We start from the raw sequence: 12,894 nt of genomic DNA on the forward strand, positions 1-12,894 counted from the left end.
TTGCTGAGCCAAAGGCCCGGTCACCTTCAGTGTAAGCCCATGCTATTTTAATGCTCTGAAAAAATAAAGAATAACAATGTCCTTTTTCTGTTCACCCTCGCTCTGTAGGATCCCGGTCCCTCACCTCCGTCTCCCATTACGGGACACAAACCCTTGCAGCTGATCGAGATGAAAGCCAGGGGGCGCTTCGGCTGCGTGTGGAAGGCCCAGCTGCTGAGCGACTACGTGGCTGTCAAGATCTTCCCGATCCAGGTAAGGTTGCCGTACTTTACATCCACTGAGGTGTGGAGATTTGAAGGTTGACGTCTGAGATCATAGATTAAATCAGTCTGGGTCTTTTTTTTTCATCCTCAAGGGCAGGCTCCACATAAATAACCTCTGTATCCCCCTCTCCGCTCTCGTGTAGGACAAGCTGTCTTGGCAGAACGAGTACGAGATGTTCAGCGTGAACGGCATGAAGCACGAGAACATCCTCCACTTTATCGGCGTGGAGAAGAGGAACAATAACCTGGACCTGGAGCTGTGGCTCATCACCGCCTACCACGACAAGGTGCGATCCGGGATACACAACATCAGCAAACTGCTACTGCTATTGAGTTCTCTGACGCAGTCTAATATCAAATCCCTACATGCCTCTTTTAAATATGACATTTTTACATTAGGCTAAATCAACTACTAATATTTTGTAGATTCCAACCTTTTCACTTGAGCAGCACATGCGAGTAAAGCTGATTTAAAAAACTGAGACACATGTCCCAAAAAATATTAAGGCCTGCTCTGGTTTAAAAAATATCTCAGTGAAGAGATGTGATTACTGACCAGCTGTATCCAAATGTTTTCCTGTAACTGATTACAAGAGCCCGGCTGATTCTTCTGTGCCAATATCAATATTAGGGAGTTAAAAAAAATGATCCCTAACGGCCAATAATGCTGCTTTTACGTACAAGCAGCGATATGGCTGTTTCAAACGCTGTAACCAATGTTAGGCGATACATCCACTTGAGGGCGGCACAGACTCGAGAGTTTCTGACGAAAACAAACGTGGTGACGGCAGAGGAGGTTTTCTTTATGCGCCGTTCTTTGTCCCTGAACTCCTGCAAACTCTCACCTCGAAAAAAGTTCCACCTTTGTGGAAATTCCGGACCTCGTGTCCTATGGTCGTCTCGGTTGAACTATCGGCTACACTGCCCCCACGGGATTTCCTTTAGTACTGCTAGCCTTGATATTTTGCAATCCAACCATAGATTTTTTTTTAATACATCCCTATAAATAAAAAGAACACACAACTACAACCAAATATATAGAACATGAATTCAGAAAAAAGTCAAATTGCATACATATTATGGGCTAACTGATACATTAGTGTTTGGGTAGAGAGTCTTCCACTTTCTACAGTGCGTGTGAACCAATTCTCCGATTTCCTGCCTGTTTTTCTCCACTAACTGTGCTCTTTGTGTCCATGTATCGCCACATCGCTGTGTTTACACGGTTGTTTCCATGTAAACACGGCGATGCAGTCATCTCAGTGTGCCCTGCATGCATGTTGCACACAGGACTAAAAAGCCTCCCAGGCATGCAGCTCACGATGTGATAGAAAACATCCCTGAAACCTTCACATTGTATTGATTGTGTTTGGCGCCTTAAGAGCCGGTTCACGCTGTGTTATTAAGCCGTGCTGATACAGAGAAGGAAGCTTTGTTCGCCTCAAACACAGTGTTTTGTAGCGTTCTGGGCTCGAGGTCCCTCTGTGTTTTGAGGGTCATTACCGACAAAGTGGAGAGTGACTTGAACACTTCACTTGCTTGATTTTTTATTTATTTTGTGTCCCATTTTCCAAGCCAGGCCCAGAATTTATCCCTGCGTGCCTCAAGAAACCCTCCCTGCGTGAATAAAGGCTGAAAAATTAAAGGTTGTGGGTGTGGCTAAGAGGCTTTATCCCGGCAGTACAACCCTTACACTAATCCACTTAACCCTGGAGCATGTCTAAAAGTGCTACTCTGATTTGTTAGAGCTCTCCAAGTGGAAATGACATTGAAGGAATTTGTTCCAGAGGAGTTCTAGGAAAGGGTCACATGACTGGGAGTATATCAGAAACATGTTTAAGTGCCTTGTCAGCCATGTACTGTAATTATTTTGTGAGTCCTCAGAGGATTCATGACTTGGAGTTCGACCTTTCCTTCCCAAGCAGGTGTCACGGTGCGAGACACCTTTCCGCTCGGCTCTGGATCGGAGCTTGTGTACCGCAGCTAGATGAGCGATTGCGTTTTCCTTGACAGCTGATTCATGCTCCATTGTTTAATGCATCTAAGCGGCCCAGTGTTAGGATTTGAAGTATCTGTAGCATGCAGTGGTTCGCCTTGAAGGATACACACCTCTTTCAAAACTCCCTGCACTTGAATCTTTTCATATTTTGGACAATCTGAGGACATTAGTAGACGTCAGTGGATGTCTTTTTAAAGGAATGTGGTCTGGTTTGACTCTTGAGTTTTCACAATTGAAAAGAAATGAACACTGTGTACCCACACAAACACACACACAAAGGAATATCTTTTCTAAAAACAGACACTGATCTGATTGCATCTTTCCCCTACATCTCCTGGAGCTGCCTTCCCTCTAGTGGTCACCTACGTGAACTACATCTGCGTGGCCCCTTGCCAGCAGTGACCTTGTACCATATTGACGTATGTTATGCAAGAACAAAGATGGTGTATATAGGATCGAGGTTGAAACATCCGAAGCAAATGCACAATTTTCTACATTTCTTAACTGCAATATTTGTTTTGAATTAGATCCGTAAAGTAAAGAAGTAGAACGGTATAAAATGTAAGCTGGTCTCATAAAAAGCTTGTCTGCTCAGGAAACCTTCCCTCGATAAAAACAGATTACAGAGCAGTCATGACAAAGCACAACAGCAAGCAGATAAATGAAGAGCGTTCATCAGAGCTCTGTTATTCAGCGTGAACAGTAGATTTTGCTGGAAGTTGGCTTGTTGACAGAGATGACAAAAGGGCTCCACTGTGGTTTTAAGAGGACACCCAGCAGGTGATAAATTTGATTTATCACTGTGAACTAAGAACTTAAAGCGCCAGAAGGCCATTCTCGATTCCTCCTCTCTGATAACCACACCTACAAGTTCCACATTGTCCCGCACAGGCAAGAAACCCATACTTTGGACTGGATCATGGGGTTAGTTTAAAACAGGAAGTTAAGACCTTCAGTTATAAGTGACGGTTCTGAGATAATACTGAATTTTACCAAACACAACTGTAGGAGCTGTCCCTTTCACTGCCTATGATAACTTTTAATTCGTAAACAGACGAATTACCTTATTTGTTCACATTAAAGTTGCAAATCAGGTCTTTCTAAACAATGCAAAAAAAAAAAAAAAAGATCAGAAAACTTAAATGTTCCCTTTTCTAAATGCCATCTCTGTGTTTCTTCCTGCTCTCTCTCTCCAGGGGTCGCTGACAGACTACCTGAAGGCCAACGTGTTGACCTGGAACGAGCTCTGCCTCATGGCCCAGTCGGCGGCCCGCGGCCTGGCCTACCTCCACGAGGATATCCCCGGGCACAAGGACGGACACAAACCCTCCATTGCTCACAGGTTGGCCGGCATTCAGATCAAGACATTCTGATCAGAGGAGCTCTGCCCCGAGTGATTTCTAACACCGAAGGCGTTTTCCTTTTTTCTTTTTGCTCCGTAGGGACATTAAGACTAAGAATGTGCTGTTGAAGAATAATATGACAGCCTGCATAGCTGACTTTGGCCTTGCCCTGAAGTTTGAGGCTGGAAAGTCTGCGGGAGACACGCATGGACAGGTACAATTTTCAGTGGAAAGTACAATTATTTACTACTCTTCCCCCTTTCCTACCTTTTCCCTTAGAGCACCTATAGGTGGCACTGTTTGGCAAAAATCTAGCATTGGGGAAACATAAATGTTCCCTCTCATTTTCAGCTAAACTGTTGTAAAGAATTATGAAATCATGTCATTTAAACAGATTTGTCGATCTGTTTTTGTTTGTTGTTAATCTGGAAACTAAGCAACAACTCCCTCAGCAACAAGCATCACTTTACGCCGTCTCTGCCCGTTCACGAGCTGGGTCATGACTTCTCCAATTTGTTCTCCGCAGGTGGGAACGCGGCGCTACATGGCCCCCGAGGTGCTGGAGGGCGCCATCAACTTCCAGCGCGACTCCTTCCTGCGTATCGACATGTACGCGTTTGGCCTCGTGCTCTGGGAGCTGGCGTCGCGGTGCACAGCCGCCGACGGTGAGCCTGACTGCATCCACAATAAAAACACTGTTCTCCCCGTGTGTTGCGTTGCTCCGGGTTTCACATTTTGTTGGTGTGATTCTTGAACAGGCCCCGTGGATGAGTACATGCTCCCGTTCGAGGAGGAGGCGGGGCAGCATCCGTCTCTGGAGGACATGCAGGACGTGGTCGTGCATAAGAAGCTGCGGCCCATCCTGCGAGACTGCTGGCAGAAACACGCGGTGAGAGAAGTGTTTTTATCTGACCTACACTTCAGCATTACTTCAGAATAATTCAGATCGTAACCCCTCACTCAAGTTAGATGAGTAGTGGGAATAAGAGGAAACATTCTCCCAATTCCAAGTCAGCAAAACCAGCAAACGAATGTCCAAGCTGCTATTTTAACTTCAAAAAGTTCCATAATGTTGCTTTAAAAGGAGAATCGCAACGTAATAGTATTGTAATATTAAGAGTATTACTCAATTTTTCCTCCCAAAGTTGATGTCCTCACCAGTATTTTAACAACCACGTGGATATTTCTTTTAAACAGCCGACAGATGTTTGGTTGGTCACCTGCCAAAGTGGCTGATGAGTGTCGTCAAACCTATCAGCCACAGCTAAAAAACAAACAAAACAAAAAAAAATGTGCCAGCATTTGGTTGGCTGTCCTCACTGTTCGTGTGTCTGTGAGGGAATACTGTTGAACTTTTGAGCGTTTAAATTGTAGCATAAAACCTGAAATGTGATTTATATGATCATAGGAGGTTATTGAGTATATTACTGAAGTTTAAATCTGAGGAAATTAATCAAACATGGTCAGATTTTCCATGAATCAGGAAGGCTGGCATTAGATTTCTTTTGGTTTTGAGCGTCTCTGGACAATGTTATGCCTTTAAAAGCCCAGACCAGACCAAAAGGATAAATCCATCGAAGACGCTCTGATTGGCCATAACACTGATCCGCTTCCCCCCCCTCAGGGTCTGGCCATGCTCTGCGAAACCATCGAGGACTGCTGGGACCACGAGGCCGAGGCCCGCCTGTCCGCCGGCTGCGTCGAGGAGCGCATCGGCCAAATGCAGCGCCAAGCCCCCCCCATCGGCCCCGAGGAGATCGTCACCGTCGTCACCATGGTGACCAACGTGGACCTCCCGCCCAAGGAGTCCAGCTTGTGATCGGCCAATCAGACGCCACAACGAACGCGCTCGCAGAAAACACGGATCACCAAGAGGGGATGGACAGCCGACCCTGGTTGGTTGGCGTAGTGGGTTTTTTTCCTCACTTTCTTCCTTTTGATTTGTTTTTTTTTGTTCCTTTAAGTGCGGGCCGCTACTCGCGTTCAGGAAACACCCGGCGCCCGCCTCACCACATCAGTTTATATCCACCTCATTTTGATATGTGTGCCTAAAGATTTTAAACATTTTAACAGTCAAAGCTCTCTTCACGCCGAGCAAAAAAAAAACGATTCAGGTTATTTACGATGACGGACGCAGTCACCGAGTGACAGAGCCGACATGCTGGGACGACGGCGCTCAACACTTTTACCATGTCTTGTTTTTTATATACATACGCATACATAGGAGGGCGACCCGTTCCGTTCGGTTTTCTACGGAGAGCGAGAGAGAAGAAGATCTTGCGGAGGAATTTCACGGAACTCTCAGTGCATTTTAGTGTAAAAAAGAAAAAGAAGAAAAAAAAAGACCCGGCTCTCAATACATTTGCTGTTTTCTTGTGTGCGTTCTTTTTTTTTTTTTTTTGAAGAGACGATTATCGTTCTGCCAATAAGCAACAGCTTCTGAATGTTTATAGTGTAATGCTGCTGTACATAGTGTATTATGGACCCAGACAACTTGGTAATCGAGCTTATTTTAAAGGGGCGAGGGGAGGGTGGGGGGGGGTCCATTTTCAAGCATTACGACGGTTTAAGAAAAAAAAAGAAAACCATAAACCTCCTTCAACCAGGTATACCTCAGTTCAGATGGACACAGTTTAAATGAGTCCCTCTCCCTCTGTTCACAAGTCAAAGCTCACACTTCTCCACAACCTCGGGCTCCTCGTGACAAACAATCTGCTGTCGGCCATGGCGCGAGCGGGCGAAGCCTCGTTTTACACAGCGGCTGATACACACCGTGAAAAAAAAAAACAACAAAAAAATAACACAAGTCCCTTTCTCCTCCCCTTTCTCAGTCTCATGTTGTTTTAGTTTCTGCTCCACTCTGATTTGTGACTGAATGGTAACTTTCTCCCTCTGTTGTTTTATTTCTCTCTTGAGATTTTTTTTTATTCTGCTGATGGGAAAGAAAGAACAAAAAAAACGCCCCCCCCCCAAAAAATGATGAAGTTGTCGTTATAAGTGAATTTTTTTTTTCTCTCTTCTGTTTTTTTTGAGTTTGCTGTGTCAACTGTCGATGGAGTAATGATATCTTTCGCTGACGAGCCGAATTCTGGCCATGAGATCCTAATATACAGTTTAGGTATTTGCAGCTCGCCTTTCACGTTTGGTATCCGTACCGAACCCGAGGGTGTAGAACGCTTCAAGACTCTTGGAGCTTATTCTTATTGTTCTTTTCATTTTGTGAAATCACTTGTGTGTGGTCTGATTCTCTTTAGAAACAAAAAAAAAACACAACGCTGATTAAATAACAAAAAGAAATCGTACATTTTGGAAAGGTATTAGATTTTAAGTGCAGTTTTGAGGAAGTTTCCGGGCCCCTACTTTGGAATCGTACCTGTATTTAGCTGAGCCAGCTTGCTTTTATTGATTTGATTGCACACATCTGTTTTTTGAAACACTATCAAGAGTTTCTGCTCTCTTTTTGATACACCTCAGGAATCTTTGCTACTCGCCCTCCACCTCCTCACATCCTCCGCCTCTCCCTCCTCATCCTCACCCGTCTCGGACTGGAGTTCTTCCTCCCTCGCTGATTCTTACTGCTGTCACCTCCTCGCCTCGTCTCTGCTCGTTAAGGTTTAGCCGTGTCGTGTCCTTGTCGACCCCAAACATCTGGTCCGGACCTCACCCTGAGAACTAGATAATTTCACAAGTGTTTCAACTTTTTCATTTTGCAAACTTGACCCCACGCAGCTTTAGTTGTTGCTCCGTGTTTTAGCCATCCTCATAAGCAAGCCAAATAAGGTCTTTCTCTGACTCTGGTTCCAACCAGTCTTTCTACTGCTTTCAGTGTTAACACCAACCTTTCTTCAGATTTCATTTCCCGTTTTCTTTTGAACTAGACAGACAGACGGGTGGTGGGACTTCTGGGTCCTGAAGCTCCTGAGAAACAACTGTGTCTGAAATCACTCGCTATATAGTATGAATGTTTCGTGATCATTTTATTACCCTATGTATTGGACTGATTGTATACCACAGTGCATCGTGGAAATTATACCACAGTCGACCGTCATTAACCGAGCTAAATATACCATCATGTATTGAGCTTTTTATGAATTAAAGTGAAACGACAGACAGACGAGAGGAAAGAGAAAACAGAAATGTGACGAGTCTGAATAAAAGGACGTCACTCAACAGAAGCAGTGACAAATAGGGAAGCGTTTGATTGAAAAGACCTGAAGGTTGGAGCAGATGCTAAATGTTTTCTTCTTATTTAAGCAGGAAAATGGGCCGAGTATGTTCTGACCGCATGTTTTTATTGTTAGACGACAATGACGCACTGGAAAGCGAGAAGTGTCCGAAGGTGTTCACGTGGAGGAGTGGTTTCGGACACAACCTTGAATCTCACCTGTTCCTCGCATTTCGACAAGCTGCTTTATTTTCCCGAAATACAAAATGTGCTTAAAAAAACAACAACAACTGCTAGTTAGGTTCAGTTTTATGTTCCTCACACAGGGCTGACGTTAACGTTGCCGTACTCCTGCTGACACTAACCAAAATCGCACGGCTATAAACCGCAGTTAGACGAGGAACCTCTCCTTCTCTCTCTCATCCTGGTGCCATTTCTATGTATCCATATTAGTTACTCTTGTAGATGTCAGGCAAAACGGATGTATCTTGTCATTGTTGTGAAGGTAGCAATGACATTTTGGAGTCTTTATTTTCCTCCGAGGGACATTGAACACTGGTGCCGGCAGACCTGCAGTCTCTCCTCAAGTTTTGGGGCGGTTTCGCAGCATCGCTGTTTAAAATCAAGCGTGTTTCTTTCTATCAAATCTTTTTTTTAGGCTGGAACTTATTCTGCTTCCTCTGTATAAAGTAAAGTGCAAAGTAAAACAGTAAAAGATGTAATTGATTAACGATCAATTGGACAAATCCTAAGCTATATTAGTTTAGCACTTACCTATTTCCCATCTATCCTGTGATACCTGCTTTATTTATGTCAGTTTCAACTTCAATAATTTAACTATTAATTTGAAAGGTTGCCCTGACTAACAACAAATTCAGGAAATGGAGGAAACAAAAATCAATAACCATAAGTTTTCTTCTGTGAGAGGGCGTTTGATTCCTGCTTCACCTCTTAAGTGACGGTTTGTTCCATGAGTTTGAGACTATTGCAACAACACAGCAAACCTGAAGGAAGTCAAAGCCATCACCTTCTTATTTACTTATTGTAGCACGAGTACGATAGTTGCATCAATATTGCTTCCTTTTGCTGCGGCTGTTATTGGAGAGTTAGGGACGATCAGTGTGGCGAACCTCAGCAGCCCTTCAAAAAGTACTACCTCACTCACAGGGATTACTTTGGGGGAGTAGGCAAGTATGGCAAAACAAAAAGGATACAATTACCAGTTTCCTCCAATGGAAAAGAGATACAAAATTTCCTGAATCAGAAAAGTGTCAGTTTCTCATAAGTTTGAGACTGACAAAGCAAATTACCATTAAAAAGAAGTTTCTGGATTTTTACTATTTTGTATTATCTTCTGTGAAAGTTGTACATTATTGGACAAGGCTAAAGAAGAGCAGGGTTATTTAAAGCAGCACTATGTAACTTTTCCTGCGCAACAGCGCCCTCTTCAGCCACACGTTTTTTGATGTAAACAAAGCTCTTATAACAATGATCCCAAGCTTCCACACAAATTGCCACTGTATTTTGAAAATAATTCTTCATATTTGGAAGGTTTCCTGTCTGAATATACAATCAATGAATCAAATTTTCTTTGTATAGGGCTATATAAAGTACGTTATATTGGAGAAGTGTTTTTATCTGACCTACACTTTAGCATTACTTCAGAATAATTCAGATCGTAACCACTCACTAAAGTTAGATGAGTAGTGGGAATAAGAGGAAACATTCTCCCAATTCCAAGTCAGCAAAACCAGCAAACGAATGTCCAAGCTGCTATTTTAACTTTAAAAAGTTCCATAATGTTGCTTTAAAAGGAGAATCGCAACGTAATAGTATTGCAATATTAAGAGTATTACTCCATTTTTCCTCCCAAAGTTGATGTCCTCACCAGTATTTTAACAACCACGTGGATATTTCTTTCAAACAGCCGCCAGATGTTTGGTTGGTCACCTGCCAAAGTGGCTGATGAGTGTCGTCAAACCTATCAGCCACAGCTAAAAAACAAACAAAACAAATAAACGTGCCAGCATTTGGTTGGCGGTCACATCCCCGGTGGAAGATGTTGATTTCAGTTCGACAGCTTGAGTTTAAACTGCGCCTGAGAAACCGACCCAAACCGACAAAATACCATTCAGGGATTCAGTACTATGCTTTTCTAAGTTCTAGTGAGTTATATGCAACCAGTGCCGCAAACTACCCTACTCCTCTGTAGGATCAGCTGCAGGAGTGACTTTCAATACACAACACACACACACACACACACACACACAAATAACTTGTAGCATTTTAATTTGTTTCTTCTTTTTTTTTTAAATCCGTGACCTTGCATATTGATATATTGTATTTATTTTTTAATTTACAGGCCTGAGGTTTTGGGGATCAGAGCTCAGGTGCAACTCAGAATAATGTTGCAAGAGTTGGCACGTTTTACGGTTGTCGTTGTTGTTGTTGTTGTTGTCGGGGGGAGGGAGGGTGGGTGGGGGGTTTTTCGGTTGTAATTCAGGAAATACTTCATTAATTCTAAAAAAAAAAAAAGAAAAAAGAATATAAACTGTAACATGCATCTTTCTATTCAGTCTACGGACAAAAACGACCGAGAATGAATGTTCTTCAGCCTCCTGGATTCCAGTATTGTGTGTACTTTGATGGATTGAGCCCGGCCCTGTGTAACTTTTAGAGGGCTTTGCGTCTGGCTGGTTTCGTGTGATTGTGCCCCGTCGCCGTAGAAAAAAAACGAGTAAAACCGGCGCACGAGATCCATTCACGCACCTTCTATACGGTCACAGGACCAGCTTCATCTCCTCGGTTCCCCTCAGGACGTCACTCTCCTCACACACCTGCTGTCTCCACTCAATATCAAACCTGAACTTTGTTGTCAAACGGTGTATGAATGGATTTCTCTGCGTCCGGGCTTTTGCGTCTTCTTCTATCCCGACCTCCTCCAGCCCAGCACCTCACATTGCTGTGCATATAAACTACCAGTGAAACATTTGTGTCTTGTTGCCCCCACTATTTTAAGCAGTCTAGGATCTGTACAGACATGAGAACATAAATACCTGTATCAACTATATACTCTTGAGCTGAATCTTTATAAGTGCGTGTTGAACTTCAGTGTTTCCTCTGCATTCATGTATACTTTTTTCTTGTGTTTTTTGACTCGGCAGCAGGGGGTCTGGCCCGGCTGCATGATAAATGTCCGTCACTATGCGAAAAAATAACTTTTAAGTTGAGCTTTGTGTAAGCTGAAAGCTAGAGGCTCATTGGTGTTGGAAAGAAACAAAGAAAGAAAGCACTTAAGGATTCATCAGCAGAAAATAAATGTATTGAATGATAAGCCTCAGGAGTTCCGCGAGGAGCCGATTCGGGTCCCCTATTGGTTGTATTTTGACGAACCCCAGAAGCTCTCGAAGAGAGCAGTTGCAATACTCCATATGTGATAGTACAATCATCCACTACAGGTATTTCATTCCAGCATCTCAATCTCCTGCTTTTTTCCCACTCGTTGGTAAGAATTTTAGAGGAAACATTGAACTCCGGTGACCTCGCCACCAAGACTGTCTTGGCAGCAAGACGGGTCTGGTTGCCAGGCCTGAAATTTCTACAAAAGAAAAAGAAAAGAAAAACACTAAAGCATTTTTGACCCCACATTACTCGAGGCGTTCAAGTTGCATCGCTGCTCCAGGATCTGCCAATGCAGCCTCTCACGGTAATGGTGTTCAAAGGGTTTCTGGTTTTCAAAGCTGGAAGAAAAAGTGATAAATCTGATCATTTATTTTGTTCAGGAAACTTCAGTGGGTTGTTTTATTAAATGATGAAAATGTCTTGTTTCTTTACTCCTCAAAGTCGTGACTCTACGTTTTATGTTACTGATCAAAATGTGAAAATAGGACAAAAGAAACTGAGGCCTGGAATTTCAAAACTGGAAAATTGACAACAAAAAGAATCCCTCAGCGTTTTCTTGAGCAAGATTTGAGGCTTTACCAGCGCCAGGGTTTCTCACCCTGACCTCTGACCTTGTGGCCTCCCAGTGAAGGGACGAGGGAGGTTCAGAGAAAAGGGAAATTCCCTTTGCCAAGTATTATAGTAGAAGGAAAACATTCAGAAACCCCTGGACTCATTATCACAGAGGAGACAGAATTGATCCTTGATCAGCGCTGTGACTCCCGGCTCATGTCCGCCGGCCATGGTTTTTATCAGCTGAAGAGATCCACGTGATGTAAATAAATGTGTTTTTAGATTGTGAATGTTGATGCTTTGCTTTTTTTCACTGACTTGAACACATTGTCTGACTCGTACTTGTGTTAATTTGACAACTGCAGCTAAGAAGCTTTTGATTTGACAATTTTCTTTGGACTTATTTTTACTTTTACAATAACTCATATTTCTACAGGTCATCTTCTGCAGTGATACTCTAGGTTTCAATAGCTATTCATTTTGATTCATTAATCAAACTCACCTAAATTATAACTATATAGTAATTCATTACACCATTCTTCGAGGAAGTCTCTACAAAAGTAACTTGAAAATGTACCAGAAGAGTGAGGATGAATAAAGGTTAATAAAAGAAATGCATAGGAACTACATGAAATACAAAACAGGAGTTCAAATTACTTAACATGGTGTTTTTATATTTAAATACGGTGGTAGTGCCACTTTTATTTCATTTTATTAGAATCTATCCTTTCTTACAGTTTGTTGACTGTCATACAAGATTTTGCAAGATGTGCACTTTAAAAATGTACATTTTAAATAGCAGCTCTGACGAGTGTGAGGTGCCATTCAGTAAATATCTAAATATAACAGAGGATGTTATTAGAGAATTACTTAAATTGAATTTAAGGCTGTGTTGTCTTTTCTAACTAAAGCAAGTTGAACTCAACATATTCCTATAACAGGCCTGGTGCTCTGACTGTTATTAATAGAAATGCTTACTGCATATATGTACAGTATGTTCCATATTTTCTCAGGGTTTGTCCTCCCTGACTAGGCTAGTGGCCGCTGCAGAAATCCCCCACTTGGTGGCAGCATTGAGCAGATAAACCCTCCAAAATCCCTTCCAGCCAATGGGATGCACTTGACCTACTTCCTCATCTGCAAATCAATGACTTTACACTTTTCATTCAG

General features: G+C 42.7%; 1 protein-coding gene across 1 annotated transcript in view; it reads left to right on the forward strand.

The window, feature by feature from the left end:
- Positions 1 to 6,121, forward strand: part of LOC132996639 (activin receptor type-2A-like) — a 36,266-nt gene extending 30,145 nt beyond the window's left edge. Inside the window, exons 5-11 of the mRNA XM_061066957.1 lie at positions 109 to 252; positions 407 to 550; positions 3,459 to 3,604; positions 3,705 to 3,819; positions 4,132 to 4,270; positions 4,364 to 4,494; positions 5,230 to 6,121. Coding sequence (XP_060922940.1) covers positions 109 to 252; positions 407 to 550; positions 3,459 to 3,604; positions 3,705 to 3,819; positions 4,132 to 4,270; positions 4,364 to 4,494; positions 5,230 to 5,424 — 1,014 coding nt within the window. The 3' untranslated portion in view covers positions 5,425 to 6,121. The remainder of the gene's footprint in view (positions 1 to 108; positions 253 to 406; positions 551 to 3,458; positions 3,605 to 3,704; positions 3,820 to 4,131; positions 4,271 to 4,363; positions 4,495 to 5,229) is intronic.
- The last annotated feature ends 6,773 nt before the right edge of the window (positions 6,122 to 12,894 follow it).

Source organism: Limanda limanda, chromosome 23 (genome assembly GCF_963576545.1).
Source record: "Limanda limanda chromosome 23, fLimLim1.1, whole genome shotgun sequence".
In the NCBI taxonomy this organism is placed as follows: Eukaryota; Metazoa; Chordata; class Actinopteri; order Pleuronectiformes; family Pleuronectidae; genus Limanda; species Limanda limanda.